The sequence below is a fragment of the Corvus kubaryi genome, unplaced genomic scaffold (genome assembly GCF_017639235.1).
Source record: "Corvus kubaryi isolate FWS band 111438036 unplaced genomic scaffold, C.kubaryi_AGA036_p1.0 split1-131, whole genome shotgun sequence".
Taxonomy (NCBI): Eukaryota; Metazoa; Chordata; class Aves; order Passeriformes; family Corvidae; genus Corvus; species Corvus kubaryi.
In genome coordinates this window covers 21,493,125-21,512,210 of record NW_024582073.1, presented here as the reverse complement: position 1 = coordinate 21,512,210, position 19,086 = coordinate 21,493,125, and the positions used below count along the sequence as shown (strand labels likewise).

The following is a 19,086-nucleotide window of genomic DNA, read 5'->3' as shown; positions in this document are numbered from 1 at the left end:
CTGTAAGAGATAAGAAGCAGTTTTTTCCCTTCAGGCAGATCTTGGATAAAATGAGAGAAAAAATCACAATGTTAACAAGGTAGCAAGGTAGCATCTGTCAGCCACCTGTCAGTCTCTCAGCTGGCACAGGAGAAAGTGTCAGAGATGTGTGGTTAAACGGCTGCTTGGTGTCAGGGCTCTTGGAGGACTCAGACTCCTCCTTACTAATCATTTTTCTAAGTGCTAAGTTTGCAAACACGGTTGGTTTGAGGGTTTTCCCTCATTATTTAAATGCTGTAATTTCTTTTATCACTTTTCAGGGGTTTCCATCAATTTTCTGGCATTCTTCTGGTATCTGTTTCATTTCTGGGTTTTATTTGTTACTTAAGAAGCATAAGTTGCTTTGTAATATGGATTTGCCACGTTGTCACGTGAGAAGAGCTTTGGAACAGAACAGTGCACTGAATGTACATTTCACAAGCTAGCGTAAAAGGAAAAAAATCAGGTTAGGCAAATGTGACTTAGTTTTTAAATTAATGAATGAAAGAATACAGTCCATGTGTTAGGATTTAGCAAAAAAAATTGTGTTCAGTTCTGATCAGTTAACCTGCTTTCAGCCTTGGAGGAGAGTTTTGTGCTGTGCACGGGCAGGGTGATGATTCTGGGAAGGTATTTCTCTCAGAGTTGATTTCTCCCTTAGGTGCATTTATTTTGATGCTACTCAGCAATGCAGTATGTCCTGTCTCACCTCATCCATCAAAGACAGCATGTGGAAAGAGGCTGTGTGTCCAGCACCCAGTGCAGCTGCAGGACTGTCCAGGACAGATAATCCCATGTGTGTGCTGGCTGCATTGCCCTGCTAAGATGCCTGCCTGCTTGGTTGACTGCCTCTGTATTCGATCATCTTGTAGCCTGCATCAGAAAATATTTAATCTTTATAAAGCTGCAGGAAATTTTGGTCCCTCTCATAGAAGTTACAGCTGTATAGTGATGGAGAATGCAAACTGAGAAAGAGCCCATGAATAAGAATGACAAATGACTGTGCCTTGCATGGTGTCTAGAGGTATTTGGGGTCTGTTTGAATGATCTCATCAGTGACAAATGATATTGCACTGGAAGAAGACATACCTTTTTGAATATGTGGGAAATGTGAAGCTGTTTCTTTGAAAGTGTTGGATAAATTATGAATTTTCAGGGGGTCAAATACATTGAATTGTTTCCTTTTTTTTTTAAGGGTAGAAAGGTAGTTTTGTGTATTGCCATACTGCTGTCTGATTATTCATAGAATGGCTGGGTTGGAAAGAACCTTAAAGATCATCTCATTCCAATCCCTCTGCCATGAGGAAGGACACCTTCAACTAGACCAGGTTGCTCAAAGCCCCATCCAGCCTTGGACACTGGAAAACCTTACGGGGGACTGCAAGTTTCAGAACGGTAACAGCAACTGTATAGATGCCTTTTGTATTAAAATTAAATTACATAACCAAGGAAGGTTAGTATAAAGTCACTAATTCCCATGCAGTTCTTCTTTCATTCCCATGCAGTTCTTCTTACATTCCCCAGGTAATGATTCTAAACAATTGAAAGTTTTTAAAAGGTAAGCAACTCTTTTATTATTCAAGACTAAGAGATACATCCAGATTAAAAAATTTAACAGCAGTACTGGGAGCATCTGCTAGTTTTGCTCCATATCAAAGTTTAATAGGACCTAGGGAGGTAAATAGGCATTTTATATAAGGTTTATACTCATGTCTATTTGTATATGTTATTTCTTGTTTAGATGCACCTCTTATCTGCTAATAAAATGCTGAAGGGAACATGCCATCTAGTCTCACTTCAAATTTTTATTTAATTTTTAGTTTAAAGTATATCCTATTTTAATCAGGTTTTATAAAAGTACTGTTACAATGAAGCAGTTGCCTTTGATATAGTGAAGCAAAGTTTCATTAGACTTCAAGGGCTTTGGTTCCCATGTTTGCTCATTCTTTTTTTATTTGTTACCACTGTAATAAAAGCACCAAGGAAAATTACTAAAGTGATAAAATATTAATGACTCAGACTGTCAAATTAAAAAAAATGTGGTGACTATAAACTATTCAGAGGGTGTTTGTCATGTCAGGATGGCTTTAATGGAGTGGATGGTATTAGACAAATACTAACTTGGAGCTTCTTTACAGCAGTGTGATCTAGTAGACCCAGTAAAGAGACACATTAACCTAGAACTGTAGAGAGGAGAGATGTAGGTGCTGTGATTATATTATCTTGGGTAGCCTCTCAGATCTTTAATAAGGCTAGAACTACCTTGTTTTAGGAGTGATTGTCAAGTATTTCATTTTCTGTGCTGTGATAGTATCCTGGCATTTCCAAAGTGGCAGTGGCCAATTTAAATGGGAGAATCCATACCATCCTGCTAAAGAGTGTTCTTTGTACATATATGAGAAGAGCTGTAACTCACATCTGTGTCCTTTCCTGGTTTGTCTTGATGAAAGGAAGTAAACTTCCAGTCTGAAGCATAGAGGTAAAAACATGACCTTTGTGCTATACCTGCTTCATTGTATCTCGTGTGTATCTTGTTTTACCCCCAATCAAAATTCTCCTGATTGCTTCTTGCTATGGGTGCAGCACATGCAGTCTTCCACGCTAACACAGCTAGCAGTTGGCAAGTGTACTTTTTCCCCCATTAATTTTCATTGTTTTTTTTAATTAATCTGTTAGAATTTATCACATCTTCAGTTTAGAATAGGGTATGTGGTTCTGGGGGTTAGTGTTTCTATGGCACTGCAGTGTCCTGGGAATTGTAAAAAAGCCCAGGTCTGGATAGATCACTTCTATACCATTTTCTCAGTAGAAAATGCAACAGAACCCAGAGTTACATCATTTATTGGGAAGTCCTATTAATGGGAAGGGCTGAGACAGAATATTCAGTGAAAATTTTAAATACATGGAATAACTTGGCAGTAGGAATTATTTGTTTGTTAGATCAAATGCATCTGCTAGGGTATAAATATGTTCAAAGCTGCACTGAGTAATCTGAGGGACTCGCATCTGAACATAGCCACAGGGTTTCACATTTCAAAATGGGAGTCATTTGCGGGAAGCCCATATTTGTAAGAGTTCCGAGTCCCAGATTTTTGCCAGGCAGTAGCAGTTCCTGGTATTTGTGGTGTCATGGGCACTGGAGATTAGTGTAGGGGCTCTTATTCATCAGGCACTCCCAGCAACGTGTCCAGCACTTCCTGAGTCCTCCAGGAGTTTGCAATCCCAGATCATATTAGCTCAGTATAACAGGAAAAACTGCTTCCAATGTAATGCTCACCAAGTCAGGCTTGCAGAGTGTGGTAGGCTTAGGGCTGCCTTACCAATGTCAACTTATTATTTTTATTTCTTATGATGATGATAATAACAATCACTTTTGCCAGTGCTAAAGTAATTTAATGTAGCAGCAAATGGTTCTATGTTGTAGTTTTAAAACCTGAACTTTAAAATTTGTAATCACTAAATTTCTAAAAACAACTCAATAATTAAATTTTGGTCAGTTAGTGATCTTGCACTATCACAAAGTAATGGATAGTTTTCCCTTTGTCTTAATCATGTTCTTGTTGTAACCTGTCTTTGCATTCATTAAGAACTTTCTGCAGCCCCTCATGTCCTGGCTGTATACCCATCACATCAGCACTCTAGCAAAACCTTTTATTTCATGGCATATATTTCAACTAGAGTCTGATGAATCTTTTTTTAAGAGTATCTTTCAAGAATTTAATGAATACATAATATTAATAAAACATGGTGAAATGGACAGAGAGGAATCATGGTTACGAGTACTGGTAAAGGAATATCTTAATTAGGTTCATTAAAAGGTAGCTAACTATTCACCACAGGAAGCCAAACCTCTGTTATTTCTGTTTTCCAACTTTTCTCCTTATTTGCATCCTTCTAGTCCATAGGATGAGAAGTTATAGTAGAAAGCTAAGTGCTCATTAGATGATAGGATTTTCAAATCTGTATAAGCTTTGCAGGCAGTAAGGATACTATTCATATAAAGAAGTTTTGAGCATACATAGTTTCAGCCCACATTAGATAATGTCACAGAATTATTATTATTTTAAAAAACCTGTAAGTCTTTTTAATTACTTAAGTTCTCTTCTTGGGGTAAGGTTTTTCACCCTGAAAAAAAAGTGCAAGGATGCCTTTATGCAGGGGCCTTCCAGTCTATGTGATGCTCTTTCCCTTGAGGACACAGCAGGGATACAGCAGCACTCTGGAGTAGCTATGGGGCATTTCAGTGCACTAAGGTGATGTGATGCCTGCATGGAGACCCAGAGAGTTGTTGCATAAAATTCATCACTGCCACAGTGGTGTTATTCCACCTCCCACTTTCTGAAACTCATTAACACGAGACCATCTGCCATATCTGTGAATAGAGCAGGAACTTAATTTGCAAACCTGGAGCTGGCACCCAAAGCACTGTTAAAAAAAAATTGGAAAATATTTGGTGTTGTTGCTTTGTGTGTTGGGTTTTTTTGGATTGTGGATTTTATTTTATTGTATTTTATTATTTTTAAAAACTTGTTTTAATTAGTCTGGCAAATGACAGCAATATTTTACCATAAACACATAAGATGCTGTTAGGTTGAAAATGGGTTTAAGCACATTACTGTTTCTTGAATTTCTTTAGCATACTTGTAAATTTTAGGTAACCAGATTGAGTCCTTAAAACAAGAAATCAGTATAAATGAGATAACTTTTCCAGTTTTCCTGGGGATTATTTTGGTACTTTGAAACAACTGCATACCTAATGCTGTGAGGATCTTGCTCACCTCTAAGACTATGGGAGAGCTTTTATAGGGCAGCAACACTGTCTCTAAGCTATTGGGAGACTATGCTTTCCAGAAGGAAAATGGAAATGTACTTCCTAAGGAAAAATTACTTGATGTGTAGTTCCCATTTATTATAGGAGTCAAGATACATAGTGCACAGGAAACTTCCCAAACTCTCCTTCATTTTAATTGGCATGCTCTAATGTTTTGTTGATCTCATAAGAGAATTCTGAATCTCAAAGGCTTTTCCTTCACTGAAGTGTTTTCTCCACAAATTAAATTATGGGCGTCATGGCCAGTGTAGCCTCGGAGGTTGTGTAGTGCATTGTACTCTGTATCCTTTATAGCTTTATCAGTGCTATATGCAAGGTGAAGTGTTGCAGGATAGGATATATCCCCTAAGTTTTCTGTGTCTTTTCTACTCCTGAAAGGTTCTGGTTTTCTTTTGTCAGACCTGTCTGCCTTCCTGCATTTCTTGGTTGGAACCTGGAGAAGAGGCCAGCTCGTGTGTCCAAGACTTTTCTGGGGCTGCATGCTGCTTTTGTTTGCCCTGGGTAGTAAGAAAATGAGGTGCCATTCAAGTCCTTGAGATTGTAGCTGGTATTTCAGATAATACTGCTGATACACTGCCAATGACTGACAGACTTGAGTATTCTTGAGTTCACAGATGTGTTTGGAAAGACAGCAGATAGGATCACTCATGCCTAGGAAGAGTGATTAGATTACATGGTTTATGTACCCCATTGCAAGGTTCCTTCTGTCTTACTGCTGCTCACCTATAGACCGAAGTTTCAGGTGTGAATTAACTAAGAGATGATATTCCCATCCCAATATTGTATGGCCAGCAAACTTGGAGCTGGGAAAGACTTCCCCAAAAGCTTTGTGGAAAGCTTATCTGGACTTACCACACCAGACCATGCAAGAAGGAGTATCACAGTCACAGGCATCTGCTGAAAGTGGGTTTAGACTGCTTCAGATTGATTGCAGTTCAGTTTGAACTTAAGTCAAAGCTGTAGTGGTGGAAGTTTGCCAGGTGGTTGTGATTCCTTCTCACAGGCATAGTGGCCAGGAGAAATGTTCCACATATAATCATGGGCTTTTGGAGAATGGGATCCCAGACTTCATACATCAGTGGTGTATGAAGATGTACAATTTAGCTGTCAAAAGAGAGTTATATCAGCAGTGTACTACGTGTCATTCTTGGGATCTTAGCCAGCCAGCAGCATCCATCTCATGGATGGAGGAAAATACCAGAACTGGACATTAAACCACAGTGCTGAGGAAGAAAAAAATGTATTTACTTACATCAGGCAACAAATGGGAGGGAAAAATATAGACTTGTATGTGCGGTTGCATGTAAGCAAATTACTTGACTGTCTGGCACGTTGACAGCAGAACAGCCCTGTTGGGATGACAGGAGCGGCAGTGCATGCTGCTGCTGCAGCCTGCTGTAATGTGCAGCAGCACAGCGAGCATAGCATCCCCCAGGCAGCTCAGGACACAGCTGGTTTTTAGGCCCAGCACACAGCCAAGAAATTAATCTGCTTTCAGTAGGCTCATTTGCCAGCACAGAAAATAGATGCATTTTATATTTGTACACTGCAAATGGAATACTGATGACATGCAGTAGTGGAATAACAGCATGCTTAAAGTGCATCAATTAATTGATTTGCTGATATTTATTTTTATAAAATCATAGAATAATTTTTATAAAATCACAGAATAATGGAATGGACATTTAAAGGTCATCTAGTCCAAACCTCCCTGGAATGAGCAGCATCTTCAACTAAATCAGATTGCTCAGGGCTCTGTCCAACCTGACTTTAAATGTTTCCAGAGATGGGCCACCTCTCTGGACAACCTGTTCCAGTACCTCACCAGCCTCACTTAAAAAAATTTCTTCCATATATCCTGTCTAAATTGCACCTCTTTTAGTTTAAAACCATAGCCATTACACACTGCATGAATTCTAGTGCTTCAGGTGCTGTTACAGACACCATGCTAGGGAAAAACATAGTCTGTTTCTAAACCAGTAGAGGAGCCCCCAGATCTATATATGAAGTACTTTGGTGTGAGGTAACTGCAAACTGTCTTGAAGAGTGGAATTACCCAGCTGTAAGAGAAGCCACCCTGAGATACCCTCCCTAAAAATGGTGTGGGTATCGTCCCTCTCAAGTCTCATAGCACATCCAGGTTACTGGCTTACTACTAAATACCATAAGGAGACAAATACTTATTCACTACTTAAAAATTACTCCTAAAGCTTGTAACTGCTCAGGAAAAGGCATTGCCTTGTATGCAGGGTAATACCAAGACAAGAAGATGAGTTACTCTGTGTTAGTCTCTTCATTAATATAATTGCTGTGTTTGCAGTGCTTTTCTTTCTTCACCAAGATGAACTCCAGAAACTGTTGAAAACTGTTTCTAGGTTATAAATAATCCTACCTCCAGACTCCTTGTGGAAGACAAGTGCCGGATAGGAGTGGATGTGACATTATGCTGATTTCCTGTCCTAGGAGAGTAAGATCTGGTAGCTGCCTTCAGACATTCTCCCTAGACTTCCTCCAGCTTTCCTTTCCTGGTTTCTTGTCTCTGCAGGTGTGCAGGATCATCTCACATGGGCAGTGTCTCTGTCCACGTAAGTAGCAGGCAAGGGGCACAGCATCTCACCTGAGGGAAGGCCATTGGGTCTCTTTTCAGAGCTGCTCTTCTCAGCTTTAAACTGTGACTATTTTGATATCCAGGCCAGTGTTTAACTGGAATCCCTGTGTTCTTCTCTGGTCAGCTGGGTGACAGGCGAAATTGGATCAGATGGCTCGAAGAGTGCAGGATCAGGCAAGGGTTTGTGACTCAAGTTATGGCCTGTGGACCAGAGCTGGTGGTGCAAAGATGTTCATTCAGCCACTCCTTGCACATAGGGAGTCTGAAGTGATGGTGATGCAGAAAGAGGCCTGGTGAAAGGATGCCAAACTCACTTTTATTTTGAAGTCCTAATAACTTGTGTTTCTGTCTCTCTTTGGGTGAACAGTTTTGCTACAGGGTTCCTGAGAAGCCAGGATTAAGTGCATTAATGCAAACTGCTTTGGAGTTGTACACAACTTTGGAGTAGTTGTAACATTAGTGGCAGCACAGAGAAAGGCAAATACCCTCAGGGTGAGACAGAGTGCCACCAAATGCCAGTAGCTGAACTGCTGCTGACCCCGCGTACCCCAAAGCTTGCACCAGAGCTCTCAGCTGCAGTGAGACAGAGCCTGCATGGCTTCCATTTAGACAATAAATACAGATTTGCTTGTGCAAAACGTAAGAAATGTATATAGGGATGTAATTCCTCCCTTCTCTTTTCAGAAATGCAGTTATGTCCTTTTAACTTTTTTGTCTTATGATCCATTCTGCAAGTTCAAACACTGTATGATGCAATTTAGAGCTGCTCTAGGGCATCAGTATCAGCTCAGCATGCTGCTCAGCATCATCTTAGAGCCACAGCTGATCTCTGCTTCTTTGACACCGGTATGTAGCTGAAATATATAGGCTGAAAGAAACTCATGATATCCAAGATTTTTGGAAAGTCTTTTCAAAAAGCCTGTCCTTCATGAAAATGAGAGCATAGGTGAGAAAGAGAAATGTTAAAAGCAAATGTGTTAACCCTCTGAGACAGGATATGAGCAACGTATTGCAATATAATTAATCTAATCCTTGTTGTCCATGACACATGCAATATAATTGGAAGTCTTTTGAATTATAAGCAAGATTAATTAACCTGTAGTTCTTCAGTTTGACCGTGCACTAATATAGTTCTAGCATGATTGTTGTTTTCTTAGCAGTCAGGGCCATCTCCAGGGAGAATGAGGAGAACTTAAATGCCCATGTAGGGTTTAAAAAGGGCCTTGAGCCCAGGCCTCCTGTGCTACAGTTAACAAAGACTATAAAAAAAAGGGAGAGTGATTTGGTGTAATTTTGAATGAATGATCAGGATCCTATGCTTTTTCAGGGTTTCTGTGCTGCTTATGTTACTTTGTGCTTTGAGCACCTCTGTTGGACTCATTTCGTATAGTTTAGGTGCAAGATGATGTATTCTGACACTGCAGGGTGTGAGTTGACAGCCTTTACATTTAGAAACCAAAGTGCCTGTGGACTCTCAGGTACCCAAGTGTAAATCTCAATCTTGAATTTTAGAAGTGTGGATACTTCTGCTATTTTGGGATCAAGACACTGAACAACTCTGCAATGTTTTGTACATGCAATCCCAATTTAATAAGCAACCTTCCCACTCTTCTTCTGTGGGCTGTATGTGAGTAGTGACACTGCTGTGGTTCAGCATCGTTTGACTGTAAACACCGTGTGGTGACGGGAACACATTCCTGCATGAACATCCCCAGGAGCAGGAGTACGTAGTAACAAGTGTGGTGCTGTGACTTGCAGTAAAGAAGCAGTCAACACAGCAGTAGAATCACCCTTCTGAAGTCCAGTTCTCCTTATAAATCAAATCCAGTCTGTTTTCAAAGATCGTGATCAATGTGGATGATGGTCATCTTCTACGTGTCTGCTCTTTCTGTATGACTTCACCAGACCATTGTATCTCTCCTTCCTGTCTTACATGTTCTCAAAATTCCAGCCTAGCTCCATCCCTGATGCAATGGGAAAAGCCCCTGAACAGTCTCCCAAGCCCTTGGTTAATGAACTTTAACCCTTTCCTCCAGGTTTATTTTAAAAAATAGAAATTGACATGTAGGACTAAAACCTTACTTTTGCCAGGAGCAGATGAATCTGGAGATGCCTCCAGTTCATACTTGGTGAGTGATGTTTATCAGGTAAACACTAACTGATTTAAACTGATTTAACTTGTGAAAGCTTGCAGCAGTTTCCATGTGCATCAGCCCCTGTGTTTAGAGAGAGCAGTATTTAAAACCCTTTTGTGTTCAGGAGGAATATCAGACACTTCTAATCTGTTAGAGTTGTTTCTTTGTAACACTGGTGCTTTAGATTTTAAAGGCTTATATCCTTTATACATTTCTGTTAACCTGTTAAATGTGTTGGGTGTTGTATGTGCTAACCCTGAACTCAACTCCTACAGACTTCAACTTTGCACTCACAGCTTCTGCACTGAGGGTGACATTTTTGCATTAAATAAGTCCAGGCCATTAGTGTACAGAATACATGACTGATGTAATTTACTGGAAGAGCAGTGTTTTTCAGATGCACATCTGTTCTGTGATCATAAGCCCATACATTGAAGTGCTTAAATACTCCACTAAGAACCATTCAGATCACAGCCTCATCTTAGAGCATGAGTTTTCATTTCCTGCCTTCTGAGTCTGCCTTTTCTCTTTCTGCAGCTTGTGGATGTGACCTGGCTCAAGGAGGATTTTTTGTGAGACAGGGAGACTACATCTGTACTTTGGACTACCAGAGACTCTATGGCACACGATGCTTCAGTTGTGATGAATTCATTGAGGGGGAAGTGGTCTCAGCACTGGGCAAAACCTATCACCCAGACTGTTTTGTGTGTGCTGTCTGCAGGTAGGTTTTCTACATGAAGCTGTGTTTCCTTTAAAAGCTAGATTTTGAAAGACTGATGCCAGGCATCACCTATAGCCTAGAGACAGGGTTTTCTGTTATTCACTTCTTTAAAAACTGCAGAATTGAAAAAAGAAATTGCAAATTTTGAGTGCCTCCCTTTTTCCAAATGTGTTTTTCTGGTTTATGTTATCTTATGTGTGAGGTTTTCAAAGTACTTTAGAAACTGCCACTGTCTTCACTGTAAGATGTTTTGCCCAAAATGTTGCTTTATTTCTGTTGTGTCTGCTGTTTTGTCATTTGTTGACTGAAATTACAAAGGATTCCTGTGCCAGTGGCTGAGTCCTCAACAGGCCAGATGGATATTGTATTAATAGATTTAAACAGAATTTTCACAGTGCTTCTTCTCAGAAACTTCAGTAACCATTTCAAATAGGACAGAAAGGTCCTGGACTATTAAAGACGTTTGATTTCACGGGGGATCTCTGTTAGACATGGGTGTGACAAGTGACACAGCACACAAGCTTTTCCCCTACTAAAGCCCAGTGTAGTTCAGTGGGATCATTTCCTGCATGGGTCCCAGACTCAACAATACAGGGACTGATGTCATTTTGACCTGCATCTCAATCCTCTTGTGTAGAAATAGCACCAAAAAATCAATTGAAGGCTTCATGAAGAAGCTTGAAGTCCACTAAACCTTCAGGAAATGCACTGTTACAGCAATGTGGAGCAAATGGAAATGCTGCCATAGTTTCTCTGGCTAAACTTGAGCTTTTAGGAGTACAAGAAAAGCAACCTGACTTTCAAAGGGAAAGCCCAGTGAGACACTGGTGCAGCACAGTTGAGATGCTCTGTGTGCTGATGCCTCATGCAGGTGACTGTGCAGTCCCAAACCAGCATGTCCATGGCACTGTGCCCGTCTGCCAGCCCAGCCTGCCCAGCCCATGGAGCTGCTGAGCTCAGATATCCTCCTGTGCTGATGCAGGAGCAGGACTTCAAATTCCACAGCAGCTGTGGCTCATGGCAGGATCTCAATTAAATAAAGCAATTGAACAAATAATAATAATAGCCCTGATAAGGGGAAGGCTCTGAGATGGACAAGCCTTTATTATATTAAATTCTATCTAAGTTTTTCTCTGTTCCATAGGACATTTTTCCTTTTGGATACTTTAAACAAACATGAAGAGTAAAGATAAGGAAAAATCCTAAAGTCTTTTTCTTATTTTTTTCTTTTAATAGTAGAGAAAATTATTTCCGATGGATCTCTTGAGTTAACTGCTGGCTGCACACGCTCTTGGCCTGCAGCCTGGCAGTATTACAACTCTTCTAGAGATGAGCAGAGCTAATTCCTGGTACCTTTATTCTTAGCACTAGTACCTTCTGCAAAGTCAGGTGCTTCTTTAGTTAAGAGAAATCAAAAAACTGGTTGATTCTGTTTTTCCTGCTAAACGTGTTTGTATTCTCAGTCACACCACTAGAGTTTAGCAGATTTTTTTTTTTAAATGTTTGTTAGTGTACTTATCAACTTGGTACCTAACCTGGGTTTCAGCCTGTTGTTTTTACCAACTCTTTCTGTATTTAGTTAGTCCTTTAGCTGATAGTTTGGAGCTTGGTGGTACAATTTATTTTGTCTCCCTGGAAATTTGGAATAATTTTCCTTGTGACTAAAATATTTCTTTTTAAGTACCTAACAATTCAGGTGAGTTAAACTGCAGCACTGTGAAATTATTCATGCTACAAATATCATGTGTGGTGAAGATGTGATAAAGCTTTTAAAAATTAAGTTCCTGATACAATAATATGTCATATAAAAAGAAAATCAGTGGTGTTCCCTAGCCTTCTGTATAACTAAATAGTTGTATTAAATGCTATTTCACTCTTTCTAATTGTTCAGTAGAGAGATCCAGATTTGCTTCTGTTGCTTTCCTTAGAAGGACACACAAATTCTTATTGTCTTCGTCAGAGCCAGCTAATGCCTTGCTGACTAGCAGGATTCAATTAGTGTCTCCCAGAGGGGTTGTAACACTGATTTGTGATGCAGAGCAGCAGAAGAATCGTGTCATGTGTTTATATGCTTTAAATCAGCCTCAATTACCCCTGTCATTGCAAGCCAGACATAACGTGTGTTTTTTATGGGGAAGAGTGTCCTGTCTAAACATCATCAGTATTTATTTTATTGAATGATATCCTCAGTAAAAATAAGGTTGGGAGACTATAAAGATGTGTTGTTTAAGCCAAAAGAAGGAACTTGTTTGTTCATTTAAAAAACAGTAATAACAAAAAGAGGGGGGGAAAAGAAGTGTAAAACCCTCTACCTTGACGTGTTCCTTGGTGGGAAGAGTCAGGAAAACCATTTGTGGCCTCATTTCGTACAGATGGGCAGAAACCTTAAATACTGGGCCAAAGCACACTGTCAGTAGCAGTTAGCAGATGATGCCAACTGCATTTGGCATTACCTTTTACAGCCAGACTTTAATGTGGGTGCTGTGTTAGAAATCTGACTTCCAGAATGGTGTGAATTTGAGAGGTGGTGACTGCCTGCCAGTGGGGCTGATCCTGCTCTCATGGAAACCAAGCCAGGCTCTTACCATCTTCAGCCTGGAAACACTGGTAGCAGAAGGCATTTTGCACTCATGACACATTTCTCCAGAATGAGCACTTCTGCAACCCCTATTTCTGTAGCTGCTGAAGTAACACTTTTAAACTGTTTCTACATTGAATAGTAAACCAGTGTCAGTAGCAAGTCCTTTTTTTTTTCCTTATTTTCAGAGAAGAGAAGGTTTGAATAGAAACATGTGGGAAGTGTATGGTAGCATCAGTGAGAAAATCTAGCTAGAGGGAGCAGTGGGAAAAAGCCAGCAATCCAAGCCCAGTTGTCTCCTGATGTTACTACTGTTGGATGCCACATGGCCCAGTGTCACAGGAAGCTGTATTCCTTGTACCCTCTGCACTGCATTCATAACCTGCTGCCCTCCTCTGGAAAAGCTGGTGTGTCAGAAATCCAGCTCATCTCTGGGCATCTCTTGGGAGTCAGATGCTACTACCTAGGGCTGCCACAAGCTAAAGTCTGAAAAAAATGAATTGGTATGCAGAGAAAAAAAACTATTAAAAGTACAAGATATTGTGCCATCCTATTTGATTGTTTCTCTCGGTCTTGTGTTAACCAAGTGGCTCTTATAAAAATGCAGCTTTTAATTGCATGTTTGCTCTGCTGGAGTAAAGATTGAGGGTTTAATCCCTTCTTCTTCCTGTGCTGTTCATAGTCTAGTGAAATCTTTTTCTGCTGTTGTGTTTTGTGATGATAACGCCTAAAACTAGGAATGAGTGGAAGAATAACGACATAGATTGAAAACTGTTGCAGATTAAATGCTTACTCTGAATTCCCAGGGAGTGGCTGAAAGTCTTCCTACAGCTTCATTAATTGGAAGGAGCTGCATTCTCCAGAAGGCTGCCAAAGACATTTCCTTCAAAAGCTTCATGTGTTTGTAAAAGTAAAATAGAGAGAGAAAATTGACCCTGGCTGTAGCAATAGAAGCTTAGTTTTATTAAAATTTTGCACATTCTTCTTACATGGCTGTTGTAGACAGGACAGTGTGGCTCTTATGTAAGGTGAGAAAGGGCAGGACATTGAGTCTTTCAGAAAGAAATGGGTTGTCATACCTGTGATAATACTCTGAAAATTGGATTTTCAGGAGATGTCTTAGTGTGTTAGTAAGTTACATAGATTTATTAAGCATATATAATGGTCTGTATAATGTTGTACCTAGAGCATGATTTCTGTTACTGATGGGCTATGTGTTCACTGGATATCAAAAAACTGGGATTTGCTTTTATGGGTGTTACTGTAATTAGTAAAGTTGGGGGGATTGGTGTTTACATACCCAGTTGGAGGAGTGTATGTAATAGTTACCCCTTTAGTTTCAGTATTCTTGTACTTAAAAGTTGACAAAAAAATTGTGACATGTGAATGATAAAGAGAGGACAACTTGGCCCTTAGCTGGAGGATAGATAAGCACATGCATCCCAGATTAATAAGGAAACAGGTTCACATTTGCTTTACATAATTTTGATATCTAACTTCTTCTGAGTTCAGGAAGTTTTCTTTTAAAACAGTATCTTGGCAGAAGCTGAATATGTGCCATGTACAGGTGAACAGTATGTGGAGGGGAAAGAGGCAGATACAGATTCTTCTAGGGATTATGTGCCAAACCCAGCTATAAAACCTCTTTCAACCCATTTGTATTTTTACAGTCTTCAAGAAAGTAATTCACTATGGCCAGGCAGTTGAATATAAAAAATCAAAAAGCTGAAATCCTTTTCTTTTCTCAGCAGAAGATTGTGTAGTCCTACATATGTAACACTGCTACTTCTAGAAAGAACTGTGATCTTTTGTGTATGTATGTCTTAAGAAATTAGGGTACTACTGAAAATTAGAAGTTCAAATTCAGTTTTTTCTTAAACACAGCAATCATGTCAGACTTTCTGAATATGCTAAACCTTTTTATTTGCTCACTTTAGTGCTGCTGAATTCGAAAGGGTTTTGTTTCCACTTGAAATCAGCCTGAGTGTTCTTGGCATTTTGATTCTAAACCAAATATATTTATCAATATATGCTTTTTCCTGAATAAAGGGGCAGTGTTGTGCTGCTCTTGAAATTTAGATCTGCTGCTCTTCAGGGGAAGGGTCTGGAGCACAAGTCCTGTGAGGAGCAGCTGAGGGTACTGGAGTTGTTTATCTGGAGCAAAGGAGGCTCAGGGGGTACTTACTGCTCTCTACAGCTGCCTGAAAGGAGGCTGTAGTGAGGTGGGGGTCAGTTTCTTCTCCTAGGCAACCAGTGGTAGGACAAGGGGAAATGTCTTTAAGCTGCACCAAAGGAGGTTCAGATTGGATATTAGGAGAAGTTTCTTTGCTGAAAAGGGAGTTAAACATTGGAACAGGGTGCCCGGGGAAGTGATGGAGTCACCATCCCTGGCAGTGTTCACAAAATGAGTAGACATGGCACTATGCGATGATATGAGCCTGGTGGTGTTTGGCCAAAGATTGGACTTGATGATCTTGGAGGTCTTTTACAACCTTAGTGATTTTAGAGTTCTCTGATTCTATATGGAGCATCCCTATAGCCCTAGGATAATGCAAGATGGAAGGGATCTGTGAGGGTCCTGTGGTCCAGCCCCTGGCTCAAAGCAAGTCCAGTTTGAGCAGACCGCTGATGGAATTCCTTTAACGTATTTCTAAGGATGGAGATCCACAGACTCCCTGAACAGTGTGTTCCAGCATTCAACAAGCTCATGGCAATTTTTTTCCCTTATACTGAGTTGACATTTCCCATGTTCCGGCTTGTGTCTTCCCCCTCCAGTCCTTTCACTCTTTACCTCTGAGAAGAACGTGGCTCCAATTTCATGTACGTGTCATCAGGCAGTTTTACACAGCAATATGACCTCTCCTGAGCAGGTACATCTCCTGCAGCCCCTGCCTGCCCATGTCCTGTGCTGCAGCTCTGAACCTGGCTACCTTCCATCGTCTCCCTCCAGTAAATCCTATCCTGAGGAGCCCAAGATTGTGCCTGCTGCAGTCTCTTAAATTATGAGCATCGGGGAAGACCACATCCCTGGATCTGATGGCTGCACTAATGCCTCCCAGGATGTTGATGGCCTTCTTTGCCATGGGGACACTCTGCTGACTCGTGTCCAACATGGTGTCCACTGGGACCCCCGCATCTTCTTATGCTTTCCATCTGGTTAACCCCTGTGGTGTACTGGTGCATGGGGTTGTTCCTCACTGCTTACAGGATTTAGCATTGCCCTTTCTGAAATTCATGTAGATGGTAGATAGCACACAATGTCCACTTTGTATCATCATTTTAATCCACAGGGTCAGATTCATCCCTATGGAGCACCTTGAGGGATGTGATTGTTCCAGGTACAAACTAGAGCAGAATTTGATCCTGTTGGTCCTTAGGTTGCAGTCTGACATTACACCTGACCTGGTGTAACTGCAACCAGCTACTGAAATGAATAGCTTTGCTCTCTCCACAACCCAACCTCAGGCTTCTGTTAATTTTCATATATCGAATTTAGTTGACTGTTCAGCCACAGAGTTAGATCAGCAATTTAAAGAATAGATAGCCATCCATCTGCTCTGAAAAAAAAAAAAGATTTTCTTTAGTCCCTCCTAGAAAGCTTGACTGACTTTCCCACAGCTGCATAGATTGAGGTGTGATGCAGAGAAAGACAAGACCAGGACCTGACCTTTTGGTATCAGCACACAGTTACCCGGGATTAGGCTGATGGTGATTTGATGTTTTACAATATAGTTCTGTTGGTCACCTCCAGATTTTTTTCTGGGTTTGCAAATATTGTAGGCAGGTGGATAAAACAAAATTTGTTGGGAAATGAATCATACATGTATTAAAATTCTACAAGTCATTTGAGAAAGCTGCTTTAAAAATGCTCTTAATTCTCATTTTAAAAATAGATTATCCAACTGTGAAAATCTCACTGAATATTTATTAAAGGATAAGTAGCTAATTTAAACCCTGTCCTGCTTTCTGCAATACCTAGCAGTGTTCAGTGGGTGACTGGTGGTGAGATATCATTGTATTTGAAGGCAGATATGGTGCTCTTAGCCTAAAATTCTATATATAGTCTCGCTCACAACTTACAGAGCTCAGAAACTGAAACCTTGTTAAGTGACTGTTACCACCTTCTGTTGTGCCTTCACTCATACTGGCACTGAAATGCTTGAGCAGAGCTGCTTGTGAAAGAGAGAGGTCAGCTGGTGCAGAAAAACTGACAAATGTGTTGGGTGTGAATTTCCAGTGAACAAAACAGTGAAACAAACTTTGAGGCCTATTTATGGGTTTAGAAGACCTGTGAGGGAAGGAAATGTCTGTCTGTACCTTGTCATAGGTTAGCAAGCATAGTCCCGGAAGGGACGTCCTTGCTAAGGGGTGCTTACAGTTTCCTCTGGGAACTGATAGAACCTATCAGCTGGCCAGTTTGAATATGGACAATTCTCTAAGCCACTTAAAGTTGTGATCACCTCTGTGATCCACATTTAAGAATAGGCAAACTCCCCCTCCAAGCTCTCTCTCGTTTCCGGCGCTGGGACAAGTGGCTGCAGGCCCCGTGTGGGGGCCAGCGGGCCCGGCCAGGCCCTGCTTGGGCCAGGCCGGGCCGGGCCACGGCCATCCTGGAGCCATGGACCTGTTCCAGCCGTGGAACCCCCCCCACTGCCTTGCCGTGGGCAGCCAGAGCGGCTCGGCTCTCCCCCCTCTCCACTGCGATAAGAAACATTCAACATTCCAGCTGCAAAGCTGCAAGGCCGAGGTGAGATTAACCCTTTTATTGCTGTGAAGAGCTGAAAACCTGAGGGAAGAGAGAGAGGAGATGCTTAAAGCTGAAAGTCTGTTGTGAAGCTATGATATATCAGAGTATCCTGTTGTAATTTCATGAAGATATGGGGGGTGGAGTGTTCAACTCGTGAGCAAAAGCACCTGCGCTGAGATAGGCAGATGCTGACGCAGCTGTAATTTCATGAGAAGTTTGGACAGGGAGAGATGAACCAGATGAGGACTTTTGCTCCGAACGGGAAAGGAGAAAACCTCAGTCCGTAGAGATGAACCAGATGAGGACTTTTGCTCCAAATGGGAAAGGAGAAAACCTCAGTTCCTAGAGATGCTCCCAGAGATAGTCCTAACGATGAAGATGATGAAGACCCTTTGCTCCCAGGGAAGGAGAAGGGCCTCTGTTTTTGTTTCTGAACGGCTCAACCTTAAAATTGTACCCCAAAAATCTTCAAGAGTGGACCCTCGAAAGCAGTTGCGGGAAAAGCTGCAAGTCGGGGGAAAGGACTCACACGCAGGCAGAGACTCCTCTTCCTAAATGGACTGAACAATATTTGGAAGTGGGCGGCTGTCTCGTTGTGATAATGTTTTCATAGCATGAGCAAGAAGAGACTTCTCTTTCTAAATGGACTGAACAAGGTTATTATGGAAGTGGTAAACATACTGAACATCTTAAGGGTTGTCTTTTCACATTGTCAGTGGGAGAAGGGAGGAAGGTGGGGGGAGGAGGAGAGTTCTGAAGGTGGTATAATTTTTTTTCCTTCTTCTTTTAGGTCTGTTAATAAACTTCTTTATATTCTTTCAAGTTTGGTGCCTGTTTTGCATTTCTCCTAATTCTTATCTCACAACAGATAAACAGTAATGAGTATTTTGGACCAAACCACTACAGGTGGACAGCTCCAAGGAATATTTTTCTGGGGATGTTTTAGAGCAAGGTGTCTTGCCCATTTGGAGAACAATAAAGAATCAAAATTGTTGCCCTCTCCCATTGGATGGATTAACTACTGAACTCTTAGAAAATAAGTCAAGTATGATATTTTTATGGGCTATGAAACCCCCTACATGCCCTCCCATCTGAGGAGGCTCTGTGACGTGCTGTGGTGCCTGTGAACTTTGGCATATTTGTAGGTGTCATCAGCCTGGTTCTGTCTTTGTGCCATAGGAGATCAATTATCCTATTCTTCTCTTCTAATTTTAACTTACTTCCTTTTAGATTGCCTAATTGCTTAGACAATGATAAGATGAGGCAATTCGAAGTGGTTGGTCCCTGCTTCTACTTTACCTGCTGCTTGGTGTGTCTGTTTGAGGTGGGCTTCTGTGCTCATCAGTAGTTCAGCTGGATCTTTATTAGGTATATCCCTGAGCCAGGAAGATAAACTAACCTTACCTCTCCCTACTGCTCCTAATATATTGCATATAAGATTGTTCAGT

The 19,086-nt window shown here is 41.0% G+C and overlaps 1 protein-coding gene across 16 annotated transcripts in view; it reads left to right on the top strand.

Annotated features, from left to right (window-relative positions):
• ABLIM2 (actin binding LIM protein family member 2) overlaps positions 1 to 19,086 on the top strand; it is a 132,606-nt gene that overhangs the window by 38,301 nt on the left and 75,219 nt on the right. For 15 of the 16 annotated variants that reach the window (XM_042052909.1, XM_042052905.1, XM_042052913.1 and 12 more), the window contains exon 3: positions 10,130 to 10,313. The exons of the other annotated variant lie outside the window; for it this stretch is intronic. In XM_042052909.1, the coding sequence (XP_041908843.1) occupies positions 10,130 to 10,313 (184 nt within the window). The remainder of the gene's footprint in view (positions 1 to 10,129; positions 10,314 to 19,086) is intronic. 16 annotated transcript variants of the gene reach the window in all.